A 16,160-nucleotide genomic window follows, 5' to 3' on the forward strand; every position below is an offset into this window, starting at 1 on the left:
ACAAGTATTCTCACATCGACTAGTCATTCATATGTATTACTATTTCTCAACTCATTCACATACATTACCATTTTCTAATTCATTCATGACCAATTGATAGTACACTGAATTCTCCCAAAGAATTCGATGAATTGTCATCATATTCACCAAATTATTGTAGCCACCAATTGTCTTTCAAGTGTCTCAATTGTTTCTCAAGTGCTGCATACCAACATGTCCCATACAGCGAAATGTCGTGTACTGAACTGTTACATGCAGCAAATTGTCATGTAGCTAATTGTTGCATAGATCAAATTGTCATGCACAGAACTGTCATACAATGAATTGATGTGATCCATCCTTATAGAGTCATTTATTACTATTATGCACTGGTTCTATTTCATCACATCAGTCAACACTGATCATCCCAATATACATGATGGAAGACCTAAAAACTGCAAGGGGCTCAATTTAACTTGCCAAATATCATCACATACCAAGAATATTGTTTTCCTGATTGACCTCATTAGCATTTCTTCCTGCAAGTCACACAGGATGCATTCACCCCACAATTAATGGACCTCGTTTAAAAGTAGGCAACCTGCAGTATGCAGCATGCATTAACAGACAGTATACATTAACATGCAGTGTGCATGCCATAAGTGCCATGCACAGTTTTGTTAATGGTATGCCTACCAAATAAACATAAAACATTTTACAACTGATTTGAAAAATCAGAAATAAATCAGAATATGAAACACAAACAGTTTAAATTACATTTTCTTTGCAGAAATTATGACGCCAGTAAAATGCAATGGGAAACTACTGTTCATATTTAAAACCTTTTAACATCAATTTACAGCAGATGATTAGGGACATTAATGAGTTCCTCATAATGTCAACTCTATAAGGATGGATCACATCAATTTGTTGTATGACAGTTCTGTGCATGACAATTTGATGTATGCAACAATTTGCTGTATTTGCAGTTCAGTACAAGAGACAATTCACTGAATGACATTTTGCTGTATGTGACATTTTTATTGTGCGACAATTTGATGAAAGACAATTGGTGGCTACAATAATTTGGTGAGGCTACAATAATTCCCAAAGAATTCGATGAATCGTCATCAAATTCTTTGGGAGAATTCAGTGTATGGCAAAGTGAGAGAAAATGCAACTTTTAATATGCCATGCTCTAAATTGTGAATTTAGTGATCATGATACTGTTCTTGATATTTTATATTTTTGATGGAACACACTCTTCACCATCATTTGTTAATGTACATGCTACTTTTTTTTTCAAGAGATCCTATTATAAAAGTTCCAAAAACAGGTTAAAGACTGGGATATTCACACTTTACTTTCACTTTTGTATGTTGCATCTTTTAGGAAATACACATGGGACGGGGGGGTGTGTTCCAGAAACCAAAAGTAGAGATCATTATTGGATGATGATTGGGTAATGTGCATCTTTTAATGTTCAGTTTTCAACCCACACAATAGTTTCCATTGAAAGAAGTTAGTATGGATGGGTTAAAGTGGACAAGTAAGCTTTCCTGGAGATTGTGTAGGGTCAGAATTGGCATAAGAGTTCCCTACACGGAAAAGAACTCTGGCCCAGTAAGACATTTTCACCAGGGCTAGTGGGATTTCTCAATATTCCTGACTAGGGATGATACACCAAAAGATATTTAGTTAGCATGGAGGATGGTAGTTAAAAAGGGTATTTATTTTTTTGAACCAAACAACTAAGGTTATGAGGTGGCTGTATATAATGCCTGTGAATTGCATGAGATGTATTGTCTGTTTGCTTTGTTTCCTTCATAAAAATATCTAAATTACCAGGTGGAGAGAGAACCAAGAACCCACCCATAAAAGTTCAACCTAACATTGAGGGTTGAATTCCATCCCTTTGTGATGGAATTCAATGCTCAAGCAATTCATGCTCCTGGAAAAGTGCAGGTATGTTAAAACAATATAATTAATAATCTTATCTGGATTAAAAATGTTACAATATGGATGAAGTCATGCTGAAATAGGCATATACTGACTTTCCAACCTGCCTATGAGACGGATCAGCATGAATCCTTTTATACAAAATAAATGAATAAAAAATATATTATTTTCTTTTATTTTTTTTCTAAATTTCTGCATTCCTCCTTTCTAAGTTACCAAAATTTCTCTTGTTCCCTAAAACATTTACTTCACTGATTTTGTTAATTTCTGATCACTGTGTAATACACCAAATTGTCGTAGCCACAAATTGTCTTTAACCAAATTGTCAATTACAGTGAAATGTCATTCACCATATTGTCTCTTACACCAAACTGTCAAGCACCAATATTACATACAGCTAATTATCATGCATTGAACTGTGTACAATGAATTGATATGGACCCCATAAGGATGAATATTTATTCATTAATCTACATTAATTTCTTTTATAAATAAAATTTTAAATTTTTTTTTTATTACAAGTGCTTAGTTTGGCATAAAATTCTTTTATGTAATTAGCAAAAACATTTGAATGCATCATGCATGGATCAGTAGAGAAAATGAGGTTAACTCCTGTAGTTATAGCTGAGTTTCTAGTTGAAATTATCTAGGTGGCATGTGATGCCACCTAGATAATTTCAAGCATTTCAAGCATAATATGGGGAATGCTGCAGAAAAAGTTGGCTGCCAATCTAGTTGGTTATATGCACTTTGTCCCTCAGAAAAAAATATGATGGAAATATGCCAATAACTATTGTCAACACCTGAAGTTGTTTTTTCTTCACCTGTCAACACCTGAAGTTGTTCACATTCCAAGGTTGAAACATGAAGGCAGAATGCTGTTCAATCCTTAGCCGCATTGTGTAAATACAGCAAGGCTCCTGACTTGAACCACATCTGGACTAAGCTATAAAGGTGTGCCAAACAAACAGCTTGTAAACTCTACATTCCTCATTAGAAAAGTTTATAATTTTTATCACGAAAAGTAACTTAATAATAATATATTAATTTTATCTACATTACCTCAAAGATGCATTTTCAAGAATTCCTAGTTTTTCAAGAATTGTGTCAGGTATACTATGAAAGGCATATATTGCTTCAGAAAAATCTGGCATGAGGGTTTCTTTACTTATAGCATTTTCCAATCTTATATTTCCTCTAGAATCATCTATTTTTATAATCTGATGATTTGAGAAATTATTGCTGTCTTCAATTCTACTTTCTTTGTTATCCTATTGAAATTAAAATATGTAATATAAAAGTTATATAAAAAATATATGAATAAAGGAAAGATCTTGCTTGTTCATAATTCTCAAACTATAAATAATAATTATAAACTGACCTAAAGGACATTTAATGAGTTCAGGAAGAAATACGTATAAAATTTTTTCAAGTGTCAACTCAAGAATGCACTGGTCTCACCCTGAGGAAATGAGAAATATATTGTGCATAAAGGATAGGTTGAATAGATGACACTGTAAAACAGATATCATCTTTTAAGTGTATGAAAGGTGATACTGTCATACACGTTGGCACTAATGATATTAGGAGTAAGAGATCTGGGAAGTACATGCCAATATAAGAGTTGGGATTAAATTTGAAAGCATCTGCAATTCTGCCCAGACACAATAGGAGGGGATACATGTTGAGAGCTTGTCAATCAATTCAGCCCTGAAGAAACTGTGAAAGGCCATGGGGTAGAATTCTTCTCAGTATGGCTTGTGCTTGATAATAGGAGAGGCTATTTTTACAGGGATGGGATACACTTAAATAGAAGGGATGCAAGAATATTCACTGATGCTGTCAGGGCAGTGTTAGGTGGGTCAAAAAACTGATAGCTTGAGGGAGGGGAATACACAGACTGATAGATTAATAAAGCTGCAGGTAAAGGTGAAAGTGATTCTCGCACTGCATATATTGAAACATCCTGCAGACTGGAAAGCATGGTTTCAGGGATTTCAAGCAGTGCTGTGAGGTCATCGTGGAACAAGCAAATACACGGGATATGTCAGGGCAACTAAGAGTAAGAACAGGTGCATGTATAGTTGCATGTACACCAATCCTAGGAGCATAATAAATAAATTTGATGAATTTGAAGTACAAGTCACCAAAGGCAGATATTGTAGGGAAATGGAGACGAGGTGTCGCTAACACATAAATGGAGGCAGAATTTGAATATGGCTTGTACAATTTGTACAGAAAGGCAATGGGCTATATTAGGCAGTGCATAGTGTTCAATGTCCTACAGCTCTGGGGGGGTGGTTGTCTCCAACCCTGCGACATAACTTTGTGATGCAATACAAATTCTGTGACAGCCAGATAGTGTGTAATTGTACAGTTGTATCATATTCTGTGGGTTTATGTTGGTCTTTTGTTCATCTGGCCCACAGCCACTACTTTGCTCTGAGTTGGCTGTTCTTTGGTTTGGTCCTTAATCTGGTCTGGTTTGTCCAAAGTTTTTTTGACTCTTTAGATTTGTTCACTTCTTTTTCTTAGCTTTACAGGAATCAGTTGGGCTAGTACTTGTTTCACTCTAACTGCATTCCCTCTGAGTTTCTGCTGTGGAGTGATTTAGTGGGTGAACAAACTACTCGCCAGGGCCTTCCTCCTGGATGCAGCCTTGGTTCAAATTTCACCCCACCTTCCTGTTCACCTTTCTGGGCAGTTATCTGCCTAGTGTCTCCTTGCTTTTAAAACCAGCAATGTGGTAGCCTGCTTGATTTCCGATCCCGACATTTTCATTGCGATGGCATTCGAAATGAATGGGAGTGCGCAAATTCAGTAACTGCAATCAATAAGGGATTCAAAAACAAATCCAACGATGTTGCCTCATTTATGGATTTACAGCAATCTGTGGCTCCACTCAACTATGGGGTAAGCACAGGGGAAAAAACTATTGTAACTACCACTAACTAATAATTTGCATGCAATTACAACTGAGAAAACTACAATAATCACCCACACTCTCCTTATCTAAGTTTGAAGTGCTCATGCATGTATATTCTTCAATGTTTAGTAACATACTGTACAAAAAAATAAACAGTTGCATAATGTTTACTATGCCCTATGCCATGACAATAGCGGTGATCGTCGATCTTTTCATTGTGGTACCATAGGAAAAAACATAGGTCAGAAGTAATCAAAAACTGTATAACCAACAACAAAATTACTCTCGCCTGATAGCCAGCAACTATCTTATTATACCTAATAATCCATTATTAATTAATTAATAATGGATATTTTAAAATAATACGGAGTCCAAAAAAAAAAAAAAAAATGCCATTACAGCCAATACCCACTGTAGTAACCTGTACAGAAAGGACAATGTGTGATATGTACTTGTCTAGGCAGCACAGGAGGAAACATCCTCAACTCTGCAAGTTCCCTCTTTGTGTTGATACAGACTCTGTAAAACCAGTGTGTAGTAATGTGACATTTATTGTCACATGTGTGTAGTTGTGTGGCATGTGTTATCCATGTCATGTGACGTGCAGCTCAGTTACTGGAAGGTTGCAATAACCTGAAAAAGCAACTACCCACCATCCAACCAAGGGACATGACCCCCCAGGACATATGCTGCACACAATCTATGCTTGCCTGGACAAGACTGCAGCCAAGAAATATGGAACTTGAGTTGATTTGGGTTAAAGGAGGCAGGGAAGCTTCCCTGGAGATTGTGCTTGCAGGTTGCTGAATATATGTGCAGACAGCACTGGGGAGAAGAATGAGAGAAGGAGAGAGGTTATAGCTGAATTAGTGGTGTACTTATTATAAATAACATTTTGTTTTATTTATAATAATTTTTCCCCTAAAGTTATTAAAAAAATGGAGGCATCCATAAAAAATTAAATAAATGGGCTAAGGTAAAGAAAGCCTGCACAAGAAGCACGCAAAAGTTTGATGAAATTTACCGGTAAAAGTACTTTGCCGTAACAGCATTTGTATTGTTGCTCACTCGGTAAACAGACGGTGGGTGTTATCGGTCTGGAGTAGAAGTTGAATCACATGGGAGCTTGAACCCTCCCGAAGTGTGTGTGTGTGGGGGGGGGGGGGGGGGGTAACCTGACCTTTTTTCTTTAGAATCACTAATTGAATTAACTAATTGAATATGAACAAATTTATATTGGAAGTTCTGGCATCATAAAAAATGTTCGTAACGTAGTTTCACCGGTAAACTTTTTTGAAGTTTGCTGTGTTTCTCGTGTGGGCTTCCTTTGCCTTTTTTTTTTTCTTAATGAAAATTTTATCCACTAGTCCACCAGTGATTCTAAAGAAAAAAGGTCAGGTTACTCCCTCCACTTCACGAGGGTTTCAATCGCCCATGGGATTCAATTTCTACTCCTGACCGATAACACCCACCATCTGTTTACCAAGCAAGTAACAATACAAATGTCGTTAGGGCAAAGTACTTTTACCAGTAAATTTCACTGAACTTTTACGTGCTTCTCGTGCAAGCTTTCTTTACCTTCGCCAATAAATGAAATAAAATAAATGATTTTTTTTTTGTTGAGAAGAGCATAAGGAGATAAAATTAGTGTGCATAAGGGAGGCATGCAGAAAAGGAAGACAGAGGTGGACATAAGGCAAAGGCATCCACCAGGGAAGAATAAGTGATAGACTGGGATGGAATAAGAGGGTGGTTCAAGGCCCAGCAAGGAAAGCAATATTATGTCCAAGTCCTTGAGGTTGTCACAGACATTCTCTCAGATATGCCAGACAAGCTGTACTTGCTACCTGGGGGTCTAAAATGCTGATGGAACTGATATTCAAGTGACATTCAAGTCAAGTGGACCCAATTTTGGCAAAGTCTGGACGGTCTGTGACATCCAAATCCTCTGCTTGCACCTTCACGATGGTGGGACTGTTAGTAATCCTGGGTATAACCTCCATGCACGAGTACATGATGGATGACCACCCAGGTGTGAACCAACGTAAGCAGGGGTCGAGGTGTGGTGCCCACACCACACTGAGGAATGCCGCCCCTCTATGTTACCAGGCAGTACTAGGTGGTAGATGACTCTCATCAACCGGTGCAATACCACCACTTTGCTTATTTGAGGCTTGAAGTGGTGGAACCCATATTTATTCTCCACAGCTAAGTTCTGGTCAATCCTTCCCCATCTCTTCCATCATGCAGTACGACTGATGACTTTTGAGGTTATGATGAACATCATGGTGAGATCCAATCTTCCTTACATTTTGAGGGTACAGCTCTAAAACAGTGTTCACAGCTCTAAAACAGTGGCCACTAGTTAGTACACCAGACTGAACATACTTGTAACTCTTTAGAAGGCTTCTGGATCAGCTAGTGTATAATCTTGCTACCTCTACTCCAGATAGTGACTGGAGGGAGTCTGAGTAGTGTGTATGTGGGGGCATTGTCGACCCCACATTAAGTCAAGGATCTGGGTATATTCTTATCATGTGTATGCAATATCCAAAAATTTTATTACTTCATACTGCATGCCGAACCACACTTTTTCTTACTATTGAATACACCATGAATTGTCAAACTAAGAAAGTATGCTTATCTGTGAAAAGATCTAAACCTCCCAAACACTTCCTAGTTCATTTCACAAATATACGTGGTCTCAATTCTAATCTCAATTGGTGTCCATTTCCACTTGCAGTCTGCCAAACCACATGTACTTTTTCTGACAGAATCCCAGTTATCGGTTGATTCAAATACTGCTCATCTCAGTTGCCCAAATTATTCACTGTATGATACCTTTCGCCTCAAAGGTGGTACTTGTGCATATGTTCATTCCGATATTCCCGGTCAGAGACTTAGTAATTTGGAATTTCCTCTCTTCGATCTTCTCTGGCTTAAAATATCTGCCCACCAAATATGGAGGATGCGGAAAGGTCAAGGAATGATCACCGCATATCCCCAGAGCAATATGGCCTTAGTTGCTAATGCTCCTAAAAACCAAAAAAAAAAAAAACAACAACAACATTAAAATATCTGTTGTCTCTACTGTTCTACAAACTACACTAATCACTTGGAGCTCTTAGACTTCCTCTCTTTGCAAGTTGACTTTCTCCAGTCCAACTTTCCTAACAGTGAGGTAATTTTCCTTGGTGATTTTATTGTTCACAACTCCAGCTGGCTTCCATTTTCTAGTCACACTGACACAGCTGGTCAAGATGCTGAGGCTTTTGCAATTACTAATGACCTTGCACAGATTGTTCATTTACCTACAAGAATACCGGACAATCCTAACCACACAGACAACATGCTTGATCTCTTTCTCACAAACAACCCTTCTAAGTACACGGTCGAAGTGAGTTTTTCTTTAGGCACCCCAGATCACAAATTGGTGATCACTCTTCTCCAATGGAGCCTTTATCTCATGGCTATTCCCAACCTCATGTTGTTTGACAGGAATTTTTGCATCCTTGCAAAACGGAATGACCTGCAAGATTTCTTTTCTTCTTTTCCTTGGTAGGATTACTGTTTCAAAACTTCTGATGTCAGTGTTTGCTCAGATCGTGTCAGTGAAATTATTCTTGTAGAAAGGAATCGTTTATTTCACACTCCACTTTAAAATCTCGTCCATTATATAATCCTTGGATTTCCAATAAATGTGCTAAGGCTGTTCAAGAGAAGAACGTTGTATATCATAATTGGCTTGTTTTCAATTCTTCAGTTTCATGTTCTGCTTAGGCCAAAGCTTGCAACAATTGTAAAGCAGTTATTAATTAGTTGAAACTAGATTTTAAACAGGCTAAGAGAAGAAAACTTGCTACTTGCCCTAATGGTAGCTAAGCATTCTGGTCTCTTGCCAAAGCTACTGGCCGCAACTTTTGCCCATCTCTGCTCCCACCTCTGTCAAAATCAGATGGTTCTGTTGTCACTTTAGCCAAAGATAAAGCTGACCTGCTAGCATCCCATTTTTCTTCCAACTCATGTATTAATAATCTTGGTAAAACACCCTTCACCATTCCCAACATGCTCCATTCAATGCCCCCTATGGTCTTCTGTCAAAAGGATGTCAGAAGGATTTTGGCGAATCTTGATACTAAGAAAGCTCCAGGTCCTGATGGTATTTCTCCTCTTGTTCTCAAAACCTGTGCTTCTGAATTTACTCCTGTTCTTTGCTGCCTTTTTTCACTTTCTTATTCCAAAGGTGTTTTTTCTTCTGCTTGGAAATTTAGTCATATCCAGCCAGTTCCTAAAAAGGGTGACAAATCCCTCCCATCTTATTATCATCCCACTGCAATTACTTCTACTCTTTCTAAAGTAATGGAGAAATCAGTTAACAGACAACTCTTAAACTACCTAGAAACCTTCCGTCTGATCAGCGATCACTAGTATGGATTCCGACAGCGATCCACCGGTGATATTCCACCCATTTGTGGACTAATTCAATGGACAAGTTCGGTGAAACACAGGCAGTTGCTCTTGACATCTCAAAGGCTTTCGATCGTGTTGTTGTTAGTTATGTTTTTGTAATTGGTTATCCAGTTTTATCTCTGATAGCTCACTGAGGGTGGTGGTAGATGGCTCTCTGTCTTCTAACTTCTCCACTAATGCTGGTGTCCCTGCAAGGTTCAGTTCTTTCCCCCACTCTTTTCCTCTTGTATATTAATGACCTTCACTAGTATGGATAGTTTTGCTGATGATAGCACATTGCATTCCACTTTTCATTTTGAGAAACCATGCCCTGTTTAATCAGCTTCAACTTCTCGAATATCCACTACCAATTCCTTAAATGCTGATCTCCAGGTAATTCTCCAGTCTGGCAAAGACAACTTAGTTGATTTCAATCCTTCAAAAACTCAGTCTTCTAAAACTCAGTCTCACAAAAAGGTTTTTTCTGCTCCTATGCTTATCTTTGGTGACACTCCATTTTCTAGGCAAAATGATATATCTCTTTTGGGAATTACCCTGACTTCTAATCTCTCTTGGCACAAGCATATTACAAATATTTCTTCCTCTGCATCTAAAAAACGAGGTTTTCTCTTTCGCTCTCAGTGTTACTTTCTTCCAAAGAGCTGTTCACTCTGTACAAATCGCAAATCCGCTTTACCATGGAATATTGTTCCCATATCTGAGAGAGGTCATGGGGTGGTGTCCCTCCCAGAACCTCTCTCAGGCTTCTAGATTCCATTCAGAAGAGGGCAGTTAGGCTAATTAATGACTCCTCTCTAACAGAGTCTCTCCACTCTCTGTCTCACAGACGTACTGTTTCTGCTGCATGCCTTTTCTACAGATACTTCCATGGGCACTGTTCTTCTGAATTGGCTTCTATAATTCCCACTCTCTCTTTCAAAACAGTCCGAACACGTGCTGCTGCCAGCCAATATCCATTTACTGTCCAACTTCAAACTCACAGAACCAACTTTTCATCTTCCTCGTTTATTCATTTAACTGCCGTTTTCTGGAACAACCTTCCTTCATATGTATTTCCTGAAAATTACAGTCTACAAAAGTTCAAGTCTAATGTCATCAAATATCTCCTTTCATCTTCTCAACCTCCAACCCAAGCACGGTACTAAGTACTATGGGTTGTAATACTTCTCGTGTTTGGGATTTTCACTAAAAAAAAAAGTGCTTGGCTGCAGCAGGGAACTTATCACTGGTTGGCGATAAAGGGGTAAGAGAGCAGGGTAAATCAGTCCGAAGAGGGTTTCCTGTGGAAAACAAGGAGCTAGGATAAAGGGTGGTTTTGAAAAACTAGGTGGGATGTGGCAGAATAGAAGAAGAGTGGCATAGGTCTGCAAGAAAGGAAATATCCTGGATATTTGTTCTCATGGGAAAACGATTAAAAATATGTAGAAAGGGTTATAGAATTATAGGTTGGGGAAGTTTATTGTGGAACACATTGGGAACGGGGGGGATAGGGTCCAGGAAGATTAAGTCACCAATGGTAAATGCAGAAGCTGGGGATCATTTTCTCTGAAGGGATTACAAAGCAATATATGAAATGCAAGTAGGAACATACTATTTTATTGATAACGACTACAAAGATGGTCAGGAAAAGAATGTTTTGGTGGAGATGGGGGTTGTTGGGGGGAGAAAAAACACAGCAGCACCCTTCAGGACAGAATGTGTGGTCCAACAGGAGCTAGTTATTGTAGGTGACTCTAATGTCAGGGAGACGGGAAATATATTATTAAAAAAGAATAGGTGGAATAGGACCAGAGTATGTCTGCCAGGAGCGAAAGCTGATGAAGTTGTAGAGCAGATATCATCTTTTAAAGGAACAAAGGGTATTACTGTTGCACACATTGGCACTAATGACATTAAGAATAGATCTGCAGACTTACTTAACAAGTACAGGTCAATATTGAAAAAAAGTCATGAGTTAGGGTTAAATTTGAAAGTGTCTGCAATTCTACCCAGACATGATAGGAGAAGTATAAGTTGAGAGCTTTGTCAATCAATTCGGCCTTGGAGAGATTGTGCAAGGCTCACGGGGTAGAATTTTTCTCAGCATGGTCTATGCTTGTTAACAGGAGAGATTGTTTCTACACGAAGGGGATACACTTTAAATAGAAAGGGTGCAAGAATATTTTCTAATGCTATCAAGGCAATGTTAAGTGTGTTGGAAAACTGCTAGCTTGGGGGAGGAATTCACAGACTAATAGTATAAAGGTAGCCACAGGCAGAGCTGAAAGTGATTCTTGCGCTGCTTCTATTGGAATGAGCAGCAGCAGCCTGGAAAGCGAGGTACTGGAGATTTCAAGGGCTGCTGGGAGTCATCATGAAACAAGCAAATACATGGGTTATGTTAAGGTAACTAAGAATAAGAATAGGTGTATGTATACTTGCATGTACACCAATGCTAGGAGTTTAGTAAATAAATTTGATGAATTTGAGGTGCTGGTCAAAACCTCAATGGCAGATATTCTTGGGATATCACTGATGTAGTGTAACACATATATAATGAATGCAGATTTGGAATTTGGGGAGTACAATTTGTTCAGAAAGGATAGACAGGATCGGAAGGGAGGTCAGGTTATGCTATTAATTAAAAAAAACCATAAAATCTAGGGAAGTGCATCCAGTTGAAATGGGTGGATAGTGCAATGTTATTATTATTATCAATATCCATATGATGCAAGGAAGCCTGAGGCTTATGCTGCACCAGGAAAAAAAAAAGTTCCCAAGTTACCCTGTGAGAGAGAGAGAGTCAAAAGTAGAAGGGAATCACCAAGAAAGAGAAAAGAGAAGAATGATGATATCCAGCTCAGGACCCTGGGGGTGCCAAGCCCATACTCACCAGATGTGAGCCCCCCAATGTTGAGTCAGTTTGGCATGACATAAGCACTGGGAAAGCAAAATTAAGAGTAGAAGTATGTGTTATAGGCCTAATGACCATGATGAGTATAACGAACAACTATACAGGGAAATAGAGTGGGCCAGTACATCAGATTGTCTTATAATGTGGGATTTTAACTTCCCACATTATATAAACTGGAACTTGTGAGTTGGTCACTCACACACCAGCAAGATTTCTGTGGATTTTTCGATTGATTGTTTCCTAGCAGAATGATCAAGAAACAACCAGAGGGAGTAATACTCTTGATCTGATTATCAGCAGTGATTGTTCATGCATTAAGAAACTGCAAATAAAGGAACCACAGTGGCAGTGATCAAAGTGTACTGATGTGGGATTTACTTAAAGATTTAACTATCATCAGGGGTAAAGGAAAGGGTTTTTGCTTCCGTAAAGGTGACTACAGTGGTCTCAGACAGTTTGTAAATTCTATACAATGGGACTAACTGATGAGGTTACCAACAACAAATTCTAAATGGAAAGCATTCAAAGAATTCATCTTGGAAGCAACTAGGCTTTTCATACCAAATAAGAATTACTGTTCTAGGTTTAGGCCTAAATGCAATATAAACGATGCATATAAATCATCAATGTGCAGGAGACACAGATGCCTATGATAGATATAAGATAATACAGAATCAAGTCACAAAGGGCATTAGGCAAGCAAAGGCAGATTACTAGAAATCTTTGGCAAACAACTCAAAGAAAAACAGTAAAGGCCTTTACGTATGTAAACACTAGAGGAAAGAGGATGAATCAGACTTGTCAAATTGACATTATTATTATTATTATTATTATTAGCCATATGGTGCAAGGAAGCCTCAGGCTTATGCTGCACCGGCGGAAAAAAAAAATTCTGAATTACGGAGAGAGAGGGGGGGGAATTACGAAGAAAGAGAAGAACGATGATATTCAGCTCAGGACCCTGGGTGTGCCAAGCCCATACTCACCAGATGTGAGCCCATGACATTGTCAGTTCGATTGCTGATGAACCTGTTAGATAGCTGACAAACTCTCGATGAATATTTTGCATCTACATTCACACATGAGAAAGTCTGTAAGTAAGTCGACGCCAGCAGCTTATCAAAATCACGCAGGGAGCTAAATGAGTTTGTAATAACTGAGACAAAGTGGAAGAGAAATTGTTGATATTGAATATAGGAAAGGCATCTGGTGGATTTGATCTATCCAGTTATATTAAAGAAAGCAGAAAAGGAAGTAAGAAAACCCTTAGCCATAATTATGAGAGCTTCTTTGGACTCTGGGGAGGTACCCATGGACTGGAGATGTGCAAATGTGACATCCGCAAAGGAGGATCTAAGGGAGACACAGATAATTATAAACCTATTAGTTTAACTTCTGTTCCAGGAAAATTAATGGAAGCACTGGTTAAAGAAGTATTGTAGAATCATCTAGACAAGACTTCAGTTATAGCTCGGACAGAACACGGGTTTGTTAAGGGAGAAGTCTTGTCTGACCAATTTGACTGGATACTATGATATAGTCACAAAGGAACTGAATGCAAGGAATAACTTTGATATCATATATTTGGATCTTAGAAAAACTTTTGATACTGTTGCACATAAAAGACTACTGTACAAATTGGAGCAGTATGTCACTAAGGGCTTGTTGCAAGGATGGTTGAGTGGGAGAAAACAGAGAGTGGTTATCAATGGACACTGCTCTTCATAGACTAATGTTATTAATAGAGTCCTCCAGGATTCGGTGTTAGGCCCATTGTTGTTTTTGGTACTTATCAATGATATTGATGAAGGTATATAAAACTTAATGAACAACATACACTACAGCGACAGGATCTCGAAAAGTTGAGGAGATGGGCTGAGAGGTGGCAACTGATGTTTAACATTAACGAATGTAAAATATTCCATATGGGTAGCAGTAACCCCTGAGTAATATATCAACTGGATGGTACTACACTCAGGGTAGTGGAGAATGAAAAGGATCTAGGGTAATTGTGCAGTCATACATGAAGTTTTTTGAGCAGTGTAAAAAGGCAAAGAGTGCAAGAGTAGCTCGTGGTGTCCTGTCAATGATATACAGGAACTTTGATAGCAGGGATAAGGGGGTGATTAGCATCACCATTAGCATTAGCATTAGTAGAGGCATCTGATGCAAGAAAGCAAGCTTATGCAGCTTCAGCCAAAAAAAAAACCAAAAAAAAAATCTTCCACTTCACCCCTCTGTTCGTTCGAAATACCTGTCCAGGTGAGCCTTAAATTTATTTAGGCTGTTAACTTCCACAACAAGGGATGGAGGTCTGTTCCAACAACCAACTACCCGCTGGCTAAATGCAAATTTCTGCACATCTATCATACATCTGTTTTTTTTTTTTTTTTTATGTGAACCCCAAACACGAGAGGTATTAGAACCTATAGTACTTAGTACGATGCTTGGGTTGGAGGTTGAGAAGACGAAAGAAGATATTTGTTGGCATTGGACTAGAACTTCTGTAGATTGTAATTTTCAGGAAATACGTATGAAGGAAAGTTGTTCCAGAAAACGGCAGTTAAATGAATAAATGAGGGAGATGGAAAGTTGGTTCTGTGGGTTTGAAGTTGGACAGTAAATGGATGTTGGCTGGCAGCACCACGTGTTCGGACTGTTTTGAAAGAGAGAGTGGGAATTATAGAAGCCAATTCAGAAGAACAGTGCCCATGCAAGTATCTTATAAGAGGCATGCAGCAGAAACAGTACGTCTATGAGAAAGCGAGTGGAGAGACACTGTTAGAGATGAATTATTAAGTAACCTAATTGCCCTCTTCTGAATGGAAGCAAGAAGCCTAAGAGAGGATTTAGGGGCACCACCCCAGATGTGGGAACAATATTCCATGGAAGGGCGGATTTGCGATTTATACAGAGTGAGCAGCTGTTTGGAAGAAAAGTAATGCCGAGAGCGAAAGAGAAAACCAAGTTTTGTAGATGCAAAGGAAACAATATTTGTAATGTGCTTGTGCCAAGAGAGATTAGAAGTCAGGGTAATCCCCAAAAGAGATATATCATTTTGACTAGAAATTGGAGTGTCACTAAAGATAAGCATAGGAGCAGAAGAATCCTTTTTGTGAGATATAAGACAAGACTGAGTTTTAGAAGGGTTGAAATCAACTAAGTCGTCTTTGCCCCACTGGAGAATTACCTGAAGATCGGCATTTAAGGAATTGGTAGCAGATTTTCGAGAAGTTGAAGCTGATTGAGCAGGACAAGATTTCTCAAAACGGAAAGTTGAATGCAATGTGCTATCATCGGCAAACCTATGGATAGGATTTCCAGTCAATGGAAGAAGGTCATTGATATACAAGAGGAAAAGAGTGGGGGAAAGAACTGAACCTCAGGGGACACTGGCATTAGTGGAGAAGTTAGAAGACAGAGAGCCATCTACCATCACCCTCAGTGAGCGATCAGAGAGAAAACTGGATAACCAATTACTAAAAACAGTTGGTAAACCATAAGATGGAAGCTTGTTTAGAAGACCTTTATGCCAAACACGATCAAAAGCCTTTGAGATGTCAAGACCAACTACTTATGTTTCACCTAACCTTTCCACTAAATTAGTTCATAAATGGGTAACATAAGCCAGAATATCACCAGTGGATCGACACTGACGGAATCCATACTGGCAACCGTTGAACAAACAGAAGGTTTCTAGGTAGTTTAAGAGTTGGCGGTTAATTGATTTCTCCATTACTTTAGAAAGAGTAGAAGTAATTGCAATGTGACGATAATTGGATGGGAGGGATTTGTCACCCTTTATAGGAACTGGCTGGATATGAGCAAATTTACAAGCAGAAGGAAAAACACCTTTGGAATAAGAAAGTGAAAACGGCGGCAAAGAATAGGAGTAAGTTCAGGAGCACAGGTTTTGAGAACAAGTGCGGAAAT

At 38.6% G+C, this 16,160-nt stretch overlaps 1 protein-coding gene across 1 annotated transcript in view; it reads right to left on the reverse strand.

Annotated features, from left to right (window-relative positions):
• LOC150074956 (uncharacterized) overlaps positions 1–16,160 on the reverse strand; it is a 735,724-nt gene that overhangs the window by 216,004 nt on the left and 503,560 nt on the right. The window contains exon 16 of the mRNA XM_090389002.1: positions 3,001–3,209. Within this exon, the coding sequence (XP_090245128.1) occupies positions 3,001–3,209 (209 nt within the window). The remainder of the gene's footprint in view (positions 1–3,000; positions 3,210–16,160) is intronic.

The sequence above is a fragment of the Mastigoproctus giganteus genome, chromosome 14 (genome assembly GCF_048544385.1).
Source record: "Mastigoproctus giganteus isolate SK-2022 chromosome 14, ASM4854438v1, whole genome shotgun sequence".
Lineage (NCBI taxonomy): Eukaryota > Metazoa > Arthropoda > Arachnida > Uropygi > Thelyphonidae > Mastigoproctus > Mastigoproctus giganteus.